Genomic DNA, 22,249 nt, shown 5'->3' on the forward strand with positions numbered 1-22,249 from the left:
CTCAAAGGACAGAATCTTGAGCACGAACGGACGTCCATGACTCAATAACGCTTTTTGTGCTTGTCTCCTTATTGCAACGCTCATTAAAACAGCCATTTACTTGGCGCGGCGGCAAAGCGGCACGAAAGATCCCTCCCTCGTCGCGATTGAGTATTTCATTCAAATATACGCCCGTTCGGAGATCCGCTTGCTGTAAACGCGTGTGTGCTATTGCTTGGCGAATAGTACAAAGCCGTTTCTGTTGAATTTGAGCAAATTGCAAATTTTCCTCCGAACTTGCGCGGAGCTTATACGGAGAAGTTCCGTCTTATTGCTTGCGCGACTCTTTAAAGGTAATCTTCTCCTTTCTTGAGATCATCTTCTGTTATTCGCTGGAGCGATCAAAACATTTTAGGGGATGTTCCCTAAAAGATCGTCGTTAGAAGTTCACGCTACTGTCCGCTGCGCGATCTCGCTGTTCAGATAATCAACACTTGCGTTATAATTTTCTCCTTTCTTTTAATTTTTTCTAATGCGGCAAATTCCTTTCGCGATTCTTCGATCAAAATTCCTTTTACAATGACTTATGAATAACTGAGACAAATCAATGGGAATCGCCATCAACGATAGTCGTCAACAATCGCGTCTTTGCTTTTCTTTTCTCTCTAATTTTCTAATATCGCTTGCGATGAACAATCTTCACAGATATGCTTCATTTCTCGTTTCAACCGTCCGTTCTTCATGCAATTTGGATCTTGTCATCGTGTTACGATGTATTTCGCTAACTCTACGAGTTAAAACGACTCTAGATATTCAGAACGGCCTTGGTAAACGCTGGGCGACTCGGTTTGTCGCCGACACCACGGCATCATTGGTCTCGAATTACCTCGCTGTAGCTTACAGAGGCTGCTAAACAAAGGACATTTCGCTGTATTCGGCAATTCAAGAGCTTATAAGATTGGATAAATTAAATGAAGTAATTCAGAATTTAATTTGTCTAAATAATTAAACAATAATAAAACACATTAGACTAATATCTGTACAGTCTATTAAAACCGTGAGAGCAGACATCATTCGCGAAAAATCCATAGACTTGTTAATTTAATTTTAAATTGTTTAACGCAACGTTGCATTAAGATAATTAAAACTGCATTATATACTACTATATTGGATTATTATAAAAATTCGTGCCGATTTCGCACTGTTATATTTCATAATATCACGAGCAGGATACAAATAACGGAAAATCAAACATTTACAGAATTTATTCGTGTTGCATCGAATTATTAAAAGCATCAAATTATCAAATGAGCAAATGAGAAACGAGAAAAATTGGAATTACGTTGGATAATACGAATAAAAGTGAAATAAGAGTTTTCAGAGAATATAAAAGCAAGCACGTGTGCAAAAGTTAAACCATAAAGCGTAAACATATCCCGTACTTCGTATGAATACCCTTTTGAAGCATTCGTTTGTAAATGTCATTGCAGTCAGGACAGTTATCGATTATGCAGCCGTATACAGAATTCGCGCTTCTCATTGTTCGTATCTTTTTTACGGTGTTATTGCCGACATTCTGTTCATTAAAACGAATGCTTCGAGCGTAAGCGAATGCTTTCGTATCTTTATAAAGCGTTTGTCTCGCTAAATACAAATGAAAATTCACTTTCTCCCTTTCATTTCACACAACCGGTCTCTATTAATTTATGATCGTTGAAGATTACCTTTTCATTGCAAATCCTCTTCGCATTTGGGAATGTCGAATATCTCGGCGAATAGCGGCGGTAATTTGAGCTTCGTCCAGTTCCTGCGGAACCAATCTAAGAGATTGGCATGTCTGGCGCCAAGCCCTCTCAATTCGGGTATCCTTTGCGAGACATTGGTGATCGCTGTGCCGCCAGCACCTTCACCGGAGGGTCGTGTTGTCTGCACCCTCAATGCCTCCAGGACGCGATCCTGCAGCCTTTGAACGGCCTTAACATCGTTCAATCCCGGTCGCTCGTTCAGCAGCACCGCTGCCGAGAACAGGCCCATCTCGGTGTCCGTCAGTTGGTGGGCATTTAACGACGACGTGACTTGCATCAGTGCAGTCACGAAATCGGGCTGTAAATGATGCAATAAAACAACGATCATATAATACAATAATAATCTTTACAGAAATTTAATACTGGAAAGTATAGTAATTAATATTATACTTAGTTCAAATACTATAAAGATACTGTTGCTCAGCACTTTTATAATATCCAAAATAAATAATTAATCACTATCTCTCTTTCAATATTAACTCTTCGACATCACTCTAGATATGACATAGTTGGTTTTCTTTTTCTAATGCTTTCTCCATTATTTATAACTTTTTATTAATAAAAACAAACACGTACATTTACTTGATATGTTCCTTAAAGCATGGCGTTTCAATTGGAAAAAAAATTTCACGATATGTTCATTTTTAAAAGTAATCTATAAGCAATTGAATCGGGTTGGGTACGCTATACCCAAGTGTGTCATTCCCATGTTATGACACCGAAGTGTTAAATTGGTTAGTACTAAATTGGATTTCTGTAAGGAAAAGACAGAACTGAAAACGCAGAAACCCCGCCTAAATTTATATTTGATTTTCAACTTATTTCTTGATAGAGTAAAAGTAGTTGATTTTATATAAAATATGTAAAAAAACGAATCAGAAATCCAGAAATTCAAAGGTATGAATTTCATTGAAGCTTGAAGGGACAATTATAAGGCTGTTACTTTGTTCAAGATAAAATTAGTGTAAGTTAAATTGTATTGATAGCATTAAATCTCACCTCGTACATCAGTTCCAGTTGCTGGCGGGTGAAGTAAGTGCCATCTTCAAAAGTCATCGAATTGTCGGTGGTCATTTTGGAAATGTGGCAAAGCCACACCTCGAAGAAGCCGACTTTGATCAGGATCAGTTGGTCGTCTTGCGAGAGCTCGCAGAATCCTGGCATGCGTTTTGCGAACTCCACCACCCTCTGTACCGACGGTGTCACTCTAGTGGCAAATTGCTGCCACAACCAGATCCTCTGTGACTCGACCGTCTCCGCGGTTGAGGACGCCGCTTCTGGATCTTCCGGGCTTGCGGGCTGCGAAGAATTACTCGCCTAATCAGCAAGATTACAAACAAACCTGCGAGTTTGCTACCACTTCCAGCGGGAAGTCATCGCGCTAATGCATAATGAAAAATTAAACTAATTCTATTCTGTCGAAAAGACAATGAGATATTATTATAGTATATCGCAAAGTTGTAATACCTTTTTCATTCTTTCAATCGATTTGGAAAAAATCTTTATTGTTAAACAAAACGTATATAGATTTTTATTTTACTCAAATTAATTATTATCTATTATATGTGCACCAAGATCTGTGATTGACCGAATATAATAACTTTCTTTGCTTATTTGTTTTGGACATTTCTGGGTAAATTTTTATTTATTACTGTTTAATTATTATTATATTTAATTATTATTTTATTATTATTGTGTTTAATTACTGTTATATGACTACTGATTTAAAGCGGCGACGTTTTAGATCGCAACGGATTAGTTTCCTTTTTAATTTTCTAATGGCTCACCGGTATTATCATAGGTTTCCTCGTGAGGCCTCTGGTGGACTCTTCCGTAAAGCCGCAATGAGCGTGATGAGCTTGCGACACCTGATGAATCACATCGTATACAGCCAGTTGCTTCACGTCAGCGTCTGATTGATCAGCCTCGACCACCGCCGCCGACGGTACCCGTGAGATCGCGTTCTGGCTCTGGGTGTTATTGTTATTGTTATTGTTGTTGTTATTGTTGTTGTTATTGTTGTTCTTGTTACTGGCATTGTTGTTGCCGGTATCGGGTGTAGTCAGTTGCTGCATTTCCATAGCCGCCATCGTCGTCGTCGTCGTCGTCGTCGTCATGGTTGTCGCCATCGTGTCCTCAGGGCCACGTTCTCTCGAGCGTTTCGGCACCCTGCCGTATCTCACGGCTGCAAAGAGACGAGCACAATGTGATCGCTGGGGAGATCTCGAGATATTTGATGGAATTATTTACATACATATTTTTCGTTCCTTGCGGCGGTCCTCGCTAATATTGATTTTTGTAAATAAAAGCTTCGATAAAATTGAAGATATTTTTGCGAATATTTTTTCAACGTAAGAACGTAAAAATCTTTTATTCTCAAACAAGTAATCCTTAAGTAAACTTTCCAAAATGTTATCACACTGAGATGTGCTTTTATATGATAATAAGGTGAAGGTAATCTTCTCTGTTAAATCCATAATGAAAGAGAGAGAGAGAGAGAGAGAGAGAGAGAGAGTTCAAATTTGACACAACAGCTCATTTCTCTTGTCACGGCCAAGATAGTTTTATTGTTAAAAATGTAATATTATTCTGAATTTTATTTACCGTTCGATTTATCATAATTCGTTTTCTTGTTTTTTTAGTCATTTTGAGAATTTGATTATCTTACTTTTGGTTTTTTAAATTCATAAAGTTGAATTATTTTTTATCATTTCTATATATTGTCATTGCTTCTACTCAGATGTCGTTAATTTAACTAAAACGTTAGAGTTAAATTATTATTTAACTGAAAAAAAAAAAAAATGTATTAAATTTGACTCAAATTTAGTTTATCATTTATTAAGCGCATATATATATATGTATTAATACGGACGTGTTTACGTTGAAATTAACCACAGAAACGGATTGATGGACATTTTGACATATATGGAAGTTAAAATAATAGAATGTTATTTAACTCGAGAGACTGGGTTACCATTGTTCTTTTAATACTTAATAATGTTTCTTTTTAAAAATTGAAATGTTTTTTTCGTGCAAATGCCAATAAGCGAATATAGTTTTTTTGACTGTGCCCGATTAGAAATGGAGATCTTTGGCGAATCACGGTTCAGGGACACAGACAATAAAGTCTCACGGTCCAAGTAATTTCAGGTAGACTTTAGTTTCATGGACTCCTGATTTAAACGCCGTAATCCGAAGATATTTTACGTCAAAAGTTTGAACATTTCTGAAAGTTGAGTCCCGCGGATTTAAATGAAAGCCATCTCGTTTGCGTTCCTTTAGATTATTACACCCAAGTCTACGCGAATCTACGTGAGTTCGTTACAATTTCGTTTGCGACACGTGACACGATGATGAAGCGGTACTCGCAGCTCGCACGTCGTACACGTAGACCAGTATTGCGCCCTGGAACTCTGACGTTTAATTATGTACACGCCTGCCCTTTGGTTTACTTTGCTCTCTCGACACGGGCGGCAAGTAGATTTTGCATCACTGACGGCTAGAATTGCGATCTCGTAGAATTCTGTTTGAATTTCTAACGGCGCCGTGGACTCGTAAGCTCGTTTCTGACACACGCGCGAAGAATCAAAGAGCCGACCTGTCATATACTCGGTATATATAAATATAACTGACAAATAACACAAGATCGCCAAAACATTTTTTAATTTTTGATATGTTTTAACATTTTCTCTCTTTCTCTCTGTCTATGTACAGTTACCTATATTTAAATTAATTTAAACAATTCACATCAACTGTTTTAAAAATTTTATATAATTTTCTGCTATCATAAAGAAAAAAGAAAAAATATACATTATTACATCTCGTATAATTTTTTACCTGATGTTTATTATTTTACAACAAGTTTTTAAATAATTTTTTCTAAACACTTGATATCAATATATTTCGTATAATTATTTGATATATTTTATATAAAATAAGGATATTAGAGATCGAAAAGAGATTTATTTCTTCAATCCTTTAGAAAATGTCTGCAATATGGGTTATCAATTTCTTTATAAGGAATTTTTTTTGTAGAATTTGTATGTCATGGATTAAATATTTGATAATGTTACTCGGTAGTTTCCTCGATATTGATACGTTTCGGAATTTGCCGACTGTCTAGACTAGACGAAGTGTAAAAATGATTAAACGTAGCGCGAACACGGTACTTACAGTCTCTGGACATGCCGACGGCTAGGCACTTCTTGAATCTGCAGTACTGGCAACGGTTCCGATTTAATCTGATGACAAGACACTTGCCGTCCCTCAAGCACCTGTACTCTATCTGCTTCTGTATGCTCCTTCTGAAGAAGCCCTGAAACAGGAAGTAAGGAAGCGCTATTAATAACAATCCCATAGACCGTCGCGGGATTAATTATATCTCCCCGCGTATAAAATACAACACTCCGTGCCCTTCTTTGTAACGTCGAGGGTATACAGGGAAAGCGAGAGAGCTAACGGAAAACGCGTTCATGAGAAAAGCAAGTTCTCGAACACGCTCCGTATTATATCGCTCATTTTCCATGATGGGAAATTCTCTGTTATAATTACATCACGGAATTTGTATGTTCACACATACACAATTAATGATAATAAATGATAATTAAATAACGCGCTATACCTCTCTGAATATGGTCTTATCACTATGAATATCTTCCTAAATTCTTCGCGAAATTTAGACTCAATTTCTCGGTGGAGATTTCATAAATGGTTATCATTTATTTAATTTTTAATTTCCGACGTTAACCATTTTGATAATTAAATTCAACTTCGTTCAAAATCGAGCATTTTCTCGGATAAAAATCTCTGTGGTTACGTTAAAATTTATAGAAAGTATAATTAAATAATTTTTGTGTATTTTATATGTATTTGTAAATACGGTAAAAAATTACTGAATATTTTTCTAAATATCTTTCTCCGTGAAAAAAGTCCATTTTTCTTCAGCGGAGACTTTGTAGATGGTTATTATTTGCTAAATTCTTAATTTTCAACGTTGATTACATATTTTAACAGACGTGTCACAGCAAAACGTTTAAGTGCCATTTTTTAACTTTTTAGAAGAAAAAAAAACTGATTTTCTTATAGACTATCAAAAATTATAAATCCAAAAAAAATGCTAATTATACAAAATGATTTACAACATTTTGAATTACCCATTTTTCTCCGTTTATAGCAGCACTTTCCACATCAAATATTGATATATGATCGAACACAGCATTTTCAATCCATGTATAATAAAACGCATTTTCACAATTTGACATTTACAACAGTTTTGCTGTGACATGTCTCAATTACATTCAAATTCGTTTCAAATTTGATTAATTAATTTGCACAAAATAAAATATCTTAATATGAAAATCTTTAAAATAACAATATTACGTCTCTCTTTAAATTTCTTGGAGAGAAATTTCATTTCAAGACAATGAAAATATAATCATTTTTGGAAAATATTTCACTTTTTAAAAAAGAATGACAATTTTCATTCAAAAAACATTTTTAGTTTTCTTTGGAGTCAAATTTTACTAAACAAGAAAATGAAAATGTCTCTCTCTTTCAAGAAGTAAAATATTTTCACTCTTGTAAAAAAGTAGTTGTATTTTCACTCTTTTAGAATGAGATTTCACTCCAAGAAACTGAGAGAACTCATTCATATTTTAATATTGTCGGATGCTTATTCTAATTTATAGCCTCGGGTCTTATTTTTCATATTCACTAGTATAACATCTATATGTATTACGTAAACAACAGCCGGCTCTGGCTTTACGAAGTGAGAAGCTCACGCGGAAGTAATGGAATAATGGAAACGGCATATGGACGAGGCGCGAGCAATCGAGAAAGCATCGATTTATTGGCATATTACTATCGGTGCTAATTGATGAAAGGTATTCGTAACAGCATCATGCAACAACGCTAACGTACATCCAGCATCCAATATCCTGGAATCCCCGATGGACGGACTGTTCGTAATGCAACTGTCGATATTACTGATAACCAATGGCGCGTGCGACCTCAGTTCGTTTCTAGAAAATCGATACATTATAACTCGTCTGTCTGTTTGTCCTCGTCAATCGTGTAACAGAAAAAATAATGACGACATAATTAATTTTTTCAGTGATTATAAGTTAAATATGCATAGATTTGAACGATGTTGCAAAAACGCGTTAAATGATTAAGTAAGTATATACTTAATGAAATAATTTATTATAATATATCGTTTCGATATAATTACTTCAGCATTTTCTATTCAAAAAGAATAGAAAATATACAGAATATTTAAATAGAAATTAAAATTTTTAATAAATTATATTTTAATTAATTAAAATCAATTAAGATTTTTTAAAAAGTTATTTCGATAACATTTACTTCATTCGCATTACATAATTATATACGGATTTTAAAAAAATTCTAAATTCCGTTCGACGCGTTAAGAAAAAATTTGATTTGATTGCATAAAACACGGAACATTGACGATAAGATTTATGTTTTTTAACTCCACAAAAATCTCACTATCTTCCGTAGAAGATTTGTATATCACAAGATGTTCAAGTTATAAAACAGCTGGGAAGAGAAAGCTAGAGTTTCGTACAATAATAAATATTGCACATGGAGAATAAAGGAAAGGCGAATAGCATGGACCGCGTATATTCAGCCAGTAGTAAAAACGCGATGCGGGTCAGACGAATGTAGCGGCGCAGTAGTAATAGCCCAGTCGGACGCGAAACAATGGCAAGCCGTTTCATTGATTTGTTGCAGTTTAAATTACAATTTATAAGCTGTATGTGCAAAATTTGTTTTATTATTCCTATTATTAATCAATCATAAACTTTAATAATATTGATAATTCGATATTATTTGATATTAATATAAACCGGATCAAATATTAATTTGAGAAACTCCTATCAACATACGTAAGTTTCATTTAAACAACTTCGGTCCTCAACTCAAAAGAGGATAATTGTGTGATGTCAAATATTACCGAGTATTCGCTTAATGTGCATGTACATCTCGAAATACGAATATTATAAACAGCCACAAGTGTATACTGTTAAATATTAATAAAAGAGCAATTCAATCACTTGAGTTAAATAACATTTTGTTATTTTTAACTTCCGTTTATAATGTATGCCAAAATGTAAATCTACTCTGTGGTTAATTACAAAATAAATAAATGTCCATATATTAACGTATGCACTTAATAAATGATATAAACCAAATTTCAGTGCAATTTAACATATTTCCTTGAATTGAATTATTTAAGTCTATTGTTTAGTTAAATTAACGTATTGTGAATAGGAGCAGTGGCGTTCTATAGAAATGATTAAAAATAACTCAAATTGAGTATAATTGGACATTATGAATTTAATAGTGCGGGTGTAGCCATTTGGACGATACTGAAGACATGCCAGGATGTTAATTTTTTTTCTCGTTATTTAAACAGAAGATGTACTTCGAAGACGAAAACACACACACACACACACACAGACGTATTCTCTTAACATCTGTGTTCCATTAGAAAGAAGTAAATCATATCAGCGCCTATCTTCAACTCTATCAACATTTTTCTTCAACTCGATACTTTAGAAAAGAGAAAAAGAGAGCGCGCGATATGTAATTCAACTTCACTCTTCTTAAACCAACAGTGACAATTTTATACATGGAAAGAATAATTTTGCTGAAGTATCTTAAAATTTAACTAGATATAAGTAATTTCGTTAGATCATTAAAATAACTGTGTAGGAAGTTGAATGATGATGAGCAATGCTACGAAAACTTTAACATTCCAACAACTAGTTTGCCACATAATTATTGTGAGGATCCAACGGAATTATTTTCAAGTTTCTATCTAGTTAAATTTTTAGATGTTTCAGCAAAACCGTCCTCCCGTGTATAACTATACGTAATCATCTTCATCCTTATTACGTTTATGAGAATGAATCGTGTTTGAGGACCTTTCAGCTAACTTTAGGCAAACTTTCCACGGCAGAATCATGTTTATATGTGTCTACGTGCATTTGCCCGCAGAACTAGCTGCTAGCGAATAAGAGAATGCACCAATTCACCGTTAACTCTGGCCTTAGGGCTTCCGCATTTGAAATCTCAGGCATGCAGCGGCGCACGGGCGTTTCGCGGCGGATGTGCATCTCCCACGATGCTTAAGACGTGAGTGCGCGCACCGATAAATATCCTGCCCCGAAGTGCGAACGAGTCGTTTCGCGGACTATTACCTGATCGTCATGCATCCTTGCGGATTGGAGTTGTAAATTGTACTCGACCCACCGCTGCGCCGCGAGGTCAAGCCGATCGGCGAATATTCTACAAGATATCGGAAGCTAAGAGCAACTAACGATACATCGTCTTAAGCTACTCTCTGATATTTCTGCGAGTGGAACAATTCTCTTTCAGCTTGTTACAATAGTGAACCGCGCGGAATGAGGTCCCAAATACTCTCCGAATCATATAAAATTGGATTTATAAAACTAACGAACGTATACATGCAAAAAATAGATTGGATAGTTCAACAAAGCTATATCTACAGTTACGCGAGTTTAATATTTATAATTAAGAAGATTTGTTGATTTTTAACAAAGAAATTATGTCCGCGAGCTATTATCAGCATGCCATAATTCAGTTTATCTTCTTTCTTACAAGGAAAACTGCTAATTAAACAAATTTTCTTCATTATAGTACGCGTCATCCAGTATGTTTTGTTAAAAATTTTGGTCTACATATTAGATTAATTTTCGTAGAAAGTTATATCTTTTGCTATATTAATAAAGTTGCTGTGTTATTACAACAAAAACGATTACTTATAATCGTTTTTGTTCAGTTGTATAACTTTTTTTCTTTGTTACTTCAACAAAGAAAACTATTGTTCTTTATGATTTGCTGTGAAGTTTCAAGTTATTTTAACAAATCTTCTTTTTCCAATCACTTTAAACTTATATCACATAATATTACACATTGGATATTTAAAGATTGCAAATTGAAGATTAGAAACTAGTCAGAACGAAACGGATTAAAATTAAAATTACATGTTTTATGTAATTTTAAATATAGTTGTCTAAAAGATTGATTTTTTAATGGCAAATTTATTAGCATGAGCAATCAAAGATTAAGATGAAGCGTTTACTATTTCTTCCAATAATTATTATATAAAAATTATATAAATAGACGTAAGCTCGTAGATATTTATAGCTTGTATGTTGCGTTTTAGTTTTTAATTAACTTACTTTCTTGTTTCATTTCGATTATAGGATTTTCGATACTTACTTTGCAACCTTCGCAGCTGGTAACGCCGTAATGATAACCGCTCGCCTTATCGCCGCAGACCTTGCAGGGTACGAAGCTCTTAGCGGGCGTCGAACTGTTGGAATCAGCTGCTGCGTAATGCTGTTCTGTAAGTAAACAAGAATTAAAAAAATTAATGTGTTGTTTTGCTTTCCTTAATGAAGCTACTGATGTATATAAATTAATTATTATATATAATTATATGTATAAAAACAGATTCAATTGATCGTAGCAAGACAAATAGGCTAGTAAGACTATTTGTGACTACGATAGAATATGCTTTATGTTTAGGCTTTTATTTCACATGTTCCTTTAATGAGGCGAGATGGAACGCAAAAGGTATTAAACGAAGAAAAGATTATTTCGCGTGAGCATCGTGCATTTCCCCCACGACTCTCGCGTTTCCGAGAGAACAAACGGGACATCCATCCAACATTAGTAGCATCATTCCTTCATTCGTTCAGCATCTATAATGCAACGAAGCCCATCGCGTCTTGGAAGGGAATAGGCCGCTTCGGACGGTTCAGGCTGGACGCGTAACGGGAAGCCGGCGTCACCGTTACGGAAAAGGAGCAGAAGAAGAAGAAGCGGGCGCAGCGGCGGCACCCAACTAGACGGAGCAGAGCAGGAGGAGGAGGAGGAGGAGGAAGAGGTGGAGCAGGGAAGAAATGAAAAAGGAGTAGCAAAAAGGAATGAAACGGGGCCGCCGGCAAAGGGAGAGAAGGGAACCGTACATAGAAGATCACCGCTTGTATACCGTTGGTCTCTCTCGCGAAACCCCTTACTAGAAGACATCGTTATGTGGAGAAGGGAAGAAAATCTACGGACGTGTAAGGAGAAGAGGAGAAAAAGTAGGTTCAAGTGAAACAAGTGGAAGAGAGGAGAGAGAGAGAGAGGAGGAAGGGGAGGGAAGAAGCTGGACAATTCTCTGATCCGAGAGAGCCTGGCTGTTTGCGCGCGATGTGATTTTATGATGGCTGTAGAAACTATCGTCGGAAGCAAACGGTATCCGCTCGTCCGCTCGCTGGATGCATCCGCGCAACCATCGCGGGGACAATCGAGAGCAACCCCGTTACTCGGCTCGTCGCGTGGCGCTACTCCTTGCGCCTTTACCTTTGCGAGCGACAACGACCGAACTGCTGGAATTGCTCAAGATTGTTTCGCAGAATCGACCGTCTTCAACTCTAACCACGGTACTTCAATTGCTCCTTCGAAATTATCTAATCAACGAAAAATGTGCTATAATTACGATGTATCGCCGACTGACTATTTTTATAACAAGACAGAATAACTTAGCGGATGCGATAGTAACGGAAAGTTTTGTCCATTTTCAATTTTCACTGAATATATATACATATATTATATAAACGCTAAAGAATTAATTCTGAAAATTCGCTTTTCTCGATATAATTCATAGTTTTGATATTAAATTTAACGAAACGTGAAAAGATTGATAAATTGTTTGGAATTTAATTCACCGATTAAATTTTACATCTTCTTCTCCCTTCGTGAATAAATTTAACGATCAAAGTTAGACATTATATCGAAAAAGATAAATCGGGAAAAGTAAATTTAGTTCAATTTTCCGATTAAACTATCTACGTCACGATAGCTAACTCTTCGTGAAGAGCATGCATTTTTTATTGATACAAAAAAATGAACTTAAAATCTAAAATGCTGGCACAGGAAAGTATACGGATTTTTTATTTTCCTTTTTCGCCAAGTTGATTCGTTAAATGAGAGATAATATTATAAAATTAGAATTTAACTGAACAATTACAACGAAAGTGGAGGACTTAATGTAAATCGATTGTAATCGACGATTGACGTCACATCATAAAAGCATTGTTAAGTTATTCAATAAATCGTAAAATTTGTAATGACGAATTTTTAAGAAGAGAAGAACCATGCTTAATGATCGAAACGATACGCCATCGTCATACTGATTATTCTGTACGTTTAGCATCGAGATGCATCGAGTGTTAATTATGCTCGATATAAGCGGTTTATTTTGGAAATGGTATAATTCTCGTAAATCTTCATAAATAATAATTATCCCGCCTCACATTGTTTCCTTAGCTCGTTAAAATTTGTAATTACAACCACTTGCAAAATAAGTAACGCGTACAATATTAATTAAATATTATATATGATAAAAATTACACACGTACTACGTATATTATTTAACACGGAGAACTTTATACTTAGTTAAATAAATGAATGTAAAATAGAGAAGTGCGCACGCTGTATGCGTGTATGTATGTGTATACACAGGAATGATACTCTTAGTTGATACATAATTTCAAGAGAGCAAGGCGGAAGTTTTTATGGGTGTGCCGTAATTACATACACTAGTAATCAGTTAACAGTTAAGCCAAAGTTCTTCAGTACTCGTTCGAAAGAATCATGCCGCTCATTAGAGACGTATGGTCACGCACGAATAAATCTAAATGTTGTTTTTTTTTTTCCACTGTCGCGTTTATTCTCGCGGAAACACCACCTTTCTTGCCCGACGCGAGAGATAAGGCGTAAAAATCACGTTCTATTTATTTTACATGAGTGATAAACTGTGGCACCTGTGTTTCCTCCCGATAAAAATATCATTAACTCGAGTTATGATCATATTATTAGATTATAGCTCCTTGCTAATAGTTTATATTTCATATTGCTGCAATCTGTACAATTCAGATTCGCGATAATATAACGTTATATCGCGCGCTGGGTCTCTCTTTCAGAGTTCTACCATGGCGCTATAATCCATCAGTCTACTAATAAATCGATTACGCTATATCCACGCGGGGGCTACTCGTCTTTGTTCAGAAATCAGCGGGGCGGTAAATGCACCGAAAGCGCTGCACGTTCGAATAAACGACATGATGCGATGCTAACGATATTATCGTGCTCGACAATATCAAAACCGATGTGCAGCTCGTTTCGACAGTGTTTATTGGTAACAATCCAACTCCAATGAGGATAATTAAATTTGGGCCAGCTATTTATCTACAAACAATCTGACGTTTCCATTTTTGTCGACAAAAAATAACAATGGACATACATTGTTACATTCATAATGTCAAATTATATCTATAATTTGAGTTGTTTTTAATCATTTCTATAGGTCTCCATATTACTCCTACTCAATATGTCGTTAATTTGATTAAAACAATGGAAGTTTTAACTCAAGGAAATGTATTAAATTCGATTAACTTTTAATTTATTACTTACTAAGTGCATATATTAACTTTATGCTGTTTACTTTGAAATTGTAGAAATGGATTGACTTACATTTTGACACATATGGAAGTTAAAAATAACAAATGTTATTAAATTAGCCAGTATTAGATTTCTAGGACAATAAAATGCAGCAGACGTTTGTCATTCAATTTTTTACATGAACGCTAATTTTTTTTACGTTAACGATGAATAATATAGTTACACTTATATTGTCAGACAATTGCATAAAAAAAAGAGCAAAAAAAACCCAGTTCCTTGAAAAAGTAAAAGTAACAAAATGTATATCGTTAATGTAAAAAAGAACAAAGCTTGTTCGAAAAAAACGAGTAACATGTGCTGCACTCTTGGCTGCATTTTATTGTCATAGAAATTAAACACTGGCCAATTTAATATTTATCAATTTATATATTACCGAAAGTAATTAATTACTTTTTTAAAAATTAACTAAAAGTACTAAACAACAATGTTTTTAATATTTAAAATAATTATATACTGTTGTTTTCAATATTATAACTCTTAACTACACTATATTTAACAGTAACAGATCATTTGAACTCAAACAATTTTAGACGATTGTCTAAAATTATCTGTATTATGAGATTCTAAATAGTAAAAAAAAGCTTTGCACCTTTCTCTATCAATCGCCGCAAGGCTGCGAAAGTTCACTTGCATTCAGTATTCCAAATAGTGCCTTTTAGAAGTTAGTTGTAATTTTCGCTGATTAAATTGGCCAGTAACTGATTTCTATAAGGAATATATGCGATAACGTCGTTTAGCGATATGATCGCTACCTCAGTGAGAGATAACATTAAATGATTTATCTAATTCCTGTAATTCACCCTAGTTCTAATGTTTAACTGTTAGTCGAGAGTTCAGGCATGTCGAATGTCAATTTACGCGGAAACGCGAAGTTCTCCTTGTTATCACAAGTGTGAATCTACGTGTACTTGTGAAACAACCGATGGTACACCCCATTGTCGGTGAGCACTGACGCGTGTTCGACACGACAGTAGACACTCCGGAAGAAAGCAGAATGGGGGATCCCGGACGGCTTTCCCGAGGTATTGAGAAAAAGGAACGAAGAGGAAACATGTAAAAAATATTCGCCGAATAATATTATGAGAACAATGTTGTAAGCAATTTCCTACTCATATCTGAGAAACACGGAAATTTATGAAAATATTTAACGTGAAATAGCAATTGCATAAGATTATTGCAATTACTGTAATTGCCATACAATAATTTAAGATAATTCTCGAGTTTAATGAATAAAAAGTTCTCTAAAATATCTAAAGTCACGACAGTTTTTAAATATTGAATAATCCAATAAAAAATATAAGAGAGAACAATTTTCATAATTGAGATAATATTCTTTTTCAAATATTTATCTTTCGTAAATAGTATCTGTGTGTATATATGCAATAAAAAAGTATATGAGAAAAAATAAATATATATTATCTGAACTGTAAAACAAAATTGTAAAAATAACTTGGTAGCAGCATATTATATATATTAGGTCAAACTAAAAATAATATCTTTGTTAAACGGAATTTTCGATCAAATAAAATGAATCATTATCTTAGGTGACGCTAATGAGTTTATGACATCAAACGCAAAATCTGTACAAAGCCTATATTTTTAATTAAATTGAAATATAAAGAATAGAGAATATTCGGTACGTTGACTTGAGTCTTACGACTTAAGTGTGTGTGTATTACGTAAATATTTTTTTAAATTAATTTATATATAAAGTGCTTACGTGCAATATATTATTATACACTCACTTTATTATCGTTCACGGCAGTATAACTGCACGGACAGGCAGCGGCACAAGCTGTGTATTATCATTACCTTTCGAAACTCAACAGGGTACTAAGGCAAGTCAAAAGCGATTGTTGAACCTGTCGAATATCGGCTCATGCGATTACTATTCTTTGCGGTTTTTTTCCGAGCGCGTTAAATATCTTGCGATGACAGCGAATTCGTTGTCACGCAGCGCTCGCTTTTACGCAACGTGCAAAACGTGCGGTTGTGTTATCTTATGTTCTTTCACACATATACACACACACACATACACACACATACATGCATATATATACGTGACGATAGTCAAGGGCGGTAATTTACGTACACCGATAATCAGTTAACAGTTGCGTCAAAGTTCTTTAGCGTTCGTTCAAAAGAGTCGCTCATTATAGAGACGTACACGTATATTGCACGATACGTGCAAATACCTCTATTTTGCCAGGAACGCAAACGTGCGATTAATTAATATCCGTGCTGCAGTTTGTAATATGTTAAATATTTTGTTGCGGCAATACGGTCAAAACGAGATGTATATAACAACTCTCTTGTGTTTACGCGGTCGCTTTGTTGCCATTCGCACAGCGAGACCCGAGTCGATAGCCAGAGGCACAAGCTCCATGCGCCGCCGCGCCGTATTGCTTTTCGAAACGCGAATCATTCTCTGCGTACGTTCAGTCGCCAGTCTGTGTAATTAATGTATTTTCGCGATCCGTAAAATCGGAGCAACGAGAATTTATCGCAACAGATATTTCATGTAATTTATTTATTTCCAAGCGATAAGGAAAAATCAAAGCGATAGGAAATGTGTTATAAATTATTATTGCATGTACTATATATGACGAATGGTGACTGTTTCCTTAATGCATTCATATCTACGTATTTTTTTTTTTAATCAATTTAAATTTTAATACAATTTATCTACTATTTTCGGATTGAGAGCGAATGATTTGCTGATTATGAGTCAAGCAGACACACAAGAAATCGTGTGATACATACGTCAACCATTTTTTGAAATAACTTGTAAAAAATACAGTTTTTACTAAACAAGTACATATCTATACTATTTGTTTTTATGTCTATTATATTTTCATTAATGTAATATAAAGTTTATCACAGATGCAACTTACACAGATCGTTCATAAATTTACACCATTATCGAGTTACTAATTGCAGCATGTTCGTATTTCAGTTACTACAAAGAACATACAGTGGCTAGAATCACTTCTAGCATGAAAACATATGAGAAAGATTCTCTCTGTCATATTAGTACTTATGATTTTAATCATAATAATTAATTGTTTAAAAAGTTTAATACTAAAATTCTGAAAATTGTGCAAAGGTCCTGATGTGCGTGAAGTTAGCACCGCCATTTTGAAAAAAAATAAAATAAAATTTGTGCTGAGTTGTGCTCGATTTGTACTACATTGTGCCGCAAAGATTTCAGCCGTTCTTTCATAACACCAAAAGTTATGACTAAAAATAATTTTTCCCTCCGTGTTCGGTTTTTTGCCCATAAATCGGGTTTGTAGTGCTTCCATGTGATCGATACAGTATATCTGAGTTGTGCTATCATAGCACAACTTAGCACAACCATTATATTCGCCGGTACAGCGATATTAAGGGTACTTTACTCTTGAGCGCGACCCTTCGCGCAATGCTTTTTTGTTCAAAATTCGGGTTTATAATGCTCTCTCTTTTTTTTTCTCTTTCAGGAATTGTTAAAACATAGAGAGATTAAACAAAAATGATAGTCCAATCAGAAGCTATTTCGCATCTTGACTCTGATTAGAGAATTTTTAGTTGCATTATTCTTTCAGATGCGATCTTGACAGATATAAAAAAAAGTACCAGACATGATAATCTTTTACGAACAGCCATTATCATTAATTAACTTTTACAATTAACGATTCATTAGCGTACCAAGATGACAGACATTTTACGTTAATTACTTACGCAAGGCGGGAATCAATAGAAGGTATGAATTAAAAATTATTACGGATATTTACGGGCGATAAATATTTCTCTGAAACCTGTTCTACAATTATAAATGTAAGAAATTAACCAATCTTAGTTAATTATTTGTTTCCTATTCAACTCTGATTAGCCAATTTATGGCTTACGACTTGTGACCCTATTGCAGATCAGGCCGGCATTTTCAAATATTTTTTACTTATAATTTGATATAATCTATCTGATACTTTTAAATAAGTGCAGTAATATACAGGCTGCCAGATCAAATAAATCCAAATCGGAAGCCAACATAAATCAATCAAAAATTTAATTGCAGATTTTCAGACACTTTGTGTCTTAATTAATTAGCTTTTAATAGAATGTGATCACATCATATCGACTTTATCAGGATAAAATTACTAACAATTATTATCAAATTTTTCGATCATTAACGGACGTCACAACTACATAACAAATTAAAATTGAGTAATCCATTGTGGCGTTTTCGATTATTAAGTTCAGTTGCAATTATAATTTCATACTTTAATTAAATCGTCAATCGCATAGCACAGATTCGACGTTTAAGAATCGGCAATTTATTATACTCTGCTGTTTTTGAATTTCTTCATTGCGTCAACATTTCTCGTGCCATTCCTCCCTCGCAATGTAACAAGTAATGCACGTTACATTCAAAGTTGGGAGTGCCGTACAAAGTGTTGTGCGATTATCATGTTTTGATTATCAGAGCGCACGCAATAGGAATAAAACGTGTTTTTGCGAGTGTCGCGTTGTGTAATTGAAGAATCTGAGTGAGAGGAAAAAGGACAGATCTCTCTCTCTCTCTCTCTCTCTCTCTCTCTCTCCCTCTCTGTAATATGTCTCAATCCTAATTCAATTAATTTTCATATTTTATTTGCATTATTATTACTTTTGCAGTATTACTTTTGCTATTTGTATATTTTTATTCTTTTCTTTTATTTTTTCATGTTCTTAGAGGGTTTATCCTTGAATAGTAATAAACGGCTTTATCTATCTGTCTATCTATTTATCTCTCTCTGGAGAGATATGTACAACGAAGCAACCCTGGGGTAAGCATAATTTGTGACTTATTCATCACTTGTTCATTCGCGGTATTAATTATGTATTCTCATTTATTCGAACGCTCTACATAAGAATTAAAAAAAACAATTTCTGTCCATAAAATTTCAAAAGTATATTTTAGAAGATACTTTAACACAATTAATATGCATCTTAACATAATTATGTAATTATCTCGTTAAATTTTGATAATTATTTGAAAGCGATAAATAATAAAATTAATATACATTTGATATTTTTTTATAAATGACTTTTTCAGACACATCTAACTATAAGATATTCATGTATATATTAATAATAACGAACATTTATAAAATTATTCTATAAATTCTAATGATTACTTTTTGAAATATTAATTACGCTCTCCACTGATGTACTGTGGGGATATATTTGTATTTTACAGTTCAACGTACGTGGCTCGCAACGTTGGTTTATAACTCGGCTGCTACGCGTCGTATTGGTGAATCACAAATAACATTAATTTGAGGTAATGAATCTATAAAAGTTGTATCAGACATGCATAGAATATATATTATATAAATATATACATACTTTAAAGCTATCGTAGCTATTAGTGGTATAAGAATAACATTATAATAATAATAAATATTTCATAGGTTCATTATTTTAAAATAGCTGGATTAGAATAGATTATTAATATTATTTAAGCTTTCAATACGTGTAATTGTGCAACGTACTATTAATTTATTATACGTATGAAGTACACATATACAAATAAGTTCGTAAAATAGAATCTATGTATTATTTATTGGCATATATCCTAGTGCCTCATTATACACTAGAATGCTAATTACAAAATGCAGAAACTATTTAAAATTTATAGAATAAATTTATAAACGAAAGAAAAATGATAAAATATATTTTATAAGTGTAATAAGCTCGATAGAAAGTAATAAATAATGACGAAGTACTTAGTTTTTCGACAAAGAATCTATATTCGACATGTAAAAATGTTGCTACATTTTACGAAATAATCTATAAGGTGTGTTACATTTTTATTATCAGGATTTTAATTGCGTATCATTAATAACGCGAATTTTTTAATTAGCGCATACTCTATATTAAAATAATATTTGACAATCTGATCGGATTGCTTGTCGCGTAATTAGATATTATAATGAAGCGACAATTAACTTATCAATAATAAAGTACAACTCGCTGCTCGAGCTGATAAAAATTAATTAATTGGATTTTCCGACAGTGAATTTTTGCAGGGTTATTTTAGCTCATTTTATTACATTTTATATTTTCTGGAGAAAATCCAGTCTCCTCCGAAGAGAGCTCGATTACAGAATGCTTTTCTTAACCGTGATTCTCACATTATCTCATATTAACATTTCTCGGGATATATTTATCGTATCGTCGGGGGTCTTCGAAGATCGACATTATTCTCGGGGCCGCGTTCGCGCTCTAAGAATACCAAGTATCACCGTCTCCACACCTCTCGAGAGGGAGTAGACAGACGATATGGCGTAATTCTCTCGTGCAACTGCAGCCGCGTACTCGCGACTGCACGGCCTCGACCTAGGCTGCAGTTTCACGGCGCCCCTTGTTTACAAGGAAGCGCTGCGTGCCGCATACATCTGCGCCTGGGTCACAGCATTTGTATTCCAGTCCACGTTCTATGCGTCCGTCCGCACCATCGTGTCGAAGTGCAGTGTGCGAGTGTGCTTCTAGTGCCGATGCGTGATGGCATCCTGACGCGGCGCACTGTGCCAGGGCGAGGCACTCGCCTCGTAAGACAATAGCTTTTACCGGGCAGAGAGATGTGAGTTACGCTGAATGCAATAGTGTCCCACAACCCGGAAAAAAGAAATTAGAGAGATAAACCAACATGCGTAGCGACACTCTTTCTCTCGAAACTCGCAAATAGAATTGCGAAATATTGATGAAAAGAATAATCAACTTTTCTCTCTTTTTTTTTCATAAATTTTTAATATTGAAACTACCGATGAAAAAGAGAGAGAGAGAGAGAATAATGTATACCTTTTTCTAATATAATATTAAAGTACATTACATATATATATCTTTAAAAAAAGAATAAAGGGGAAAAGTAAATTGATGAATTTATAATTGTTTATGTACTGCAACAAAAGTCACCGAAAACTCAGAAAATGCATTGTTATAAATAAAAAATGTCAATTATTACAATAGTATCCCTGAAAAAAAAATTACTAAACATTGTAAACGAACTTTCGTAAAGTTAGTTTTGAATCAGACGATTCGCGCAAGGTTTTAAATTTCTTTCTTTCTCTCTCTCTCTCTCTCTCTCTCTCATTTGATTTAATACTGTGGAATATAAACGCATATCTTAGATAGTCTCGTGTTTGCGGAATTCATATATTCCAACCGGAATAATCTGACGGCGCGGTGGTTGGTTGCATCGCGCTGAGACGCTTGCCGATATTATCGCGTGGCCGCGTGAGTCATCTCCGTGAACTTGAATCTCATTTTTATTGTTCCCGCGGGATCCTTCGTCGTGGTACGCAATAAAGGCCAGGATCTCGTATCGCGTAATAAACGCTATTACGCGTGTGAGATAATATTAACGATCGCGCAATATGCCGGAAATACTGCCTGGCGCGGCTATAGGCGCATGTACCGTTACGCGCGGGATTAGCACGCGGGGTACTGCTTGCGCGTTTGACTCTTGTAATTAGCGGCAGCCGGTTGCCAGATTCAACGATCGTGACTCGATGCATTCAGACACGACTCACCATATACGACCTAATCGAAGTATCGTTTATTACTTATACCTTAGCCAAGTTGCGACTAATTAGGCACGATTGTTATAGAACGTGGCTTATACGGAGTATGTCGCCCAACACGATTATAAAATATCTAAAAATTTATCTGGATATAGGTCTGAAAATACTTTGGTTGAACCATCAAAATAATTATGTAGAACGTTCAAACTGGTTGCCATAGAATATTAAAACTTTTTGCAGCATTACTCTCATTAAACTTGAAATTCCTACGTAATTATTTTATAATCCAATAAAATTATTTTTAGTTATCTAACTAAATCTTTAGATAATTCAGCAACATTATTTTTTCTGTACATTAAT

At 34.5% G+C, this 22,249-nt stretch overlaps 1 protein-coding gene across 1 annotated transcript in view; it reads right to left on the bottom strand.

Moving 5' to 3' along the window:
• Positions 1 to 364: 364 nt before the first annotated feature.
• Eip78C (Ecdysone-induced protein 78C) overlaps positions 365 to 22,249 on the bottom strand; it is a 74,344-nt gene continuing 52,459 nt past the window's right edge. The window contains exons 3-8 of the mRNA XM_018543425.1: positions 11,055 to 11,179; positions 5,958 to 6,099; positions 3,572 to 3,969; positions 2,784 to 3,101; positions 1,704 to 2,082; positions 365 to 885 (exon numbers count right to left, since the gene is read on the bottom strand). Of these exons, the coding sequence (XP_018398927.1) occupies positions 1,708 to 2,082; positions 2,784 to 3,101; positions 3,572 to 3,969; positions 5,958 to 6,099; positions 11,055 to 11,179 (1,358 nt within the window). The 3' untranslated portion in view covers positions 365 to 885; positions 1,704 to 1,707. The remainder of the gene's footprint in view (positions 886 to 1,703; positions 2,083 to 2,783; positions 3,102 to 3,571; positions 3,970 to 5,957; positions 6,100 to 11,054; positions 11,180 to 22,249) is intronic.

This window comes from Cyphomyrmex costatus, unplaced genomic scaffold (genome assembly GCF_001594065.2).
Source record: "Cyphomyrmex costatus isolate MS0001 unplaced genomic scaffold, Ccosl1.0 scaffold374, whole genome shotgun sequence".
In the NCBI taxonomy this organism is placed as follows: Eukaryota; Metazoa; Arthropoda; class Insecta; order Hymenoptera; family Formicidae; genus Cyphomyrmex; species Cyphomyrmex costatus.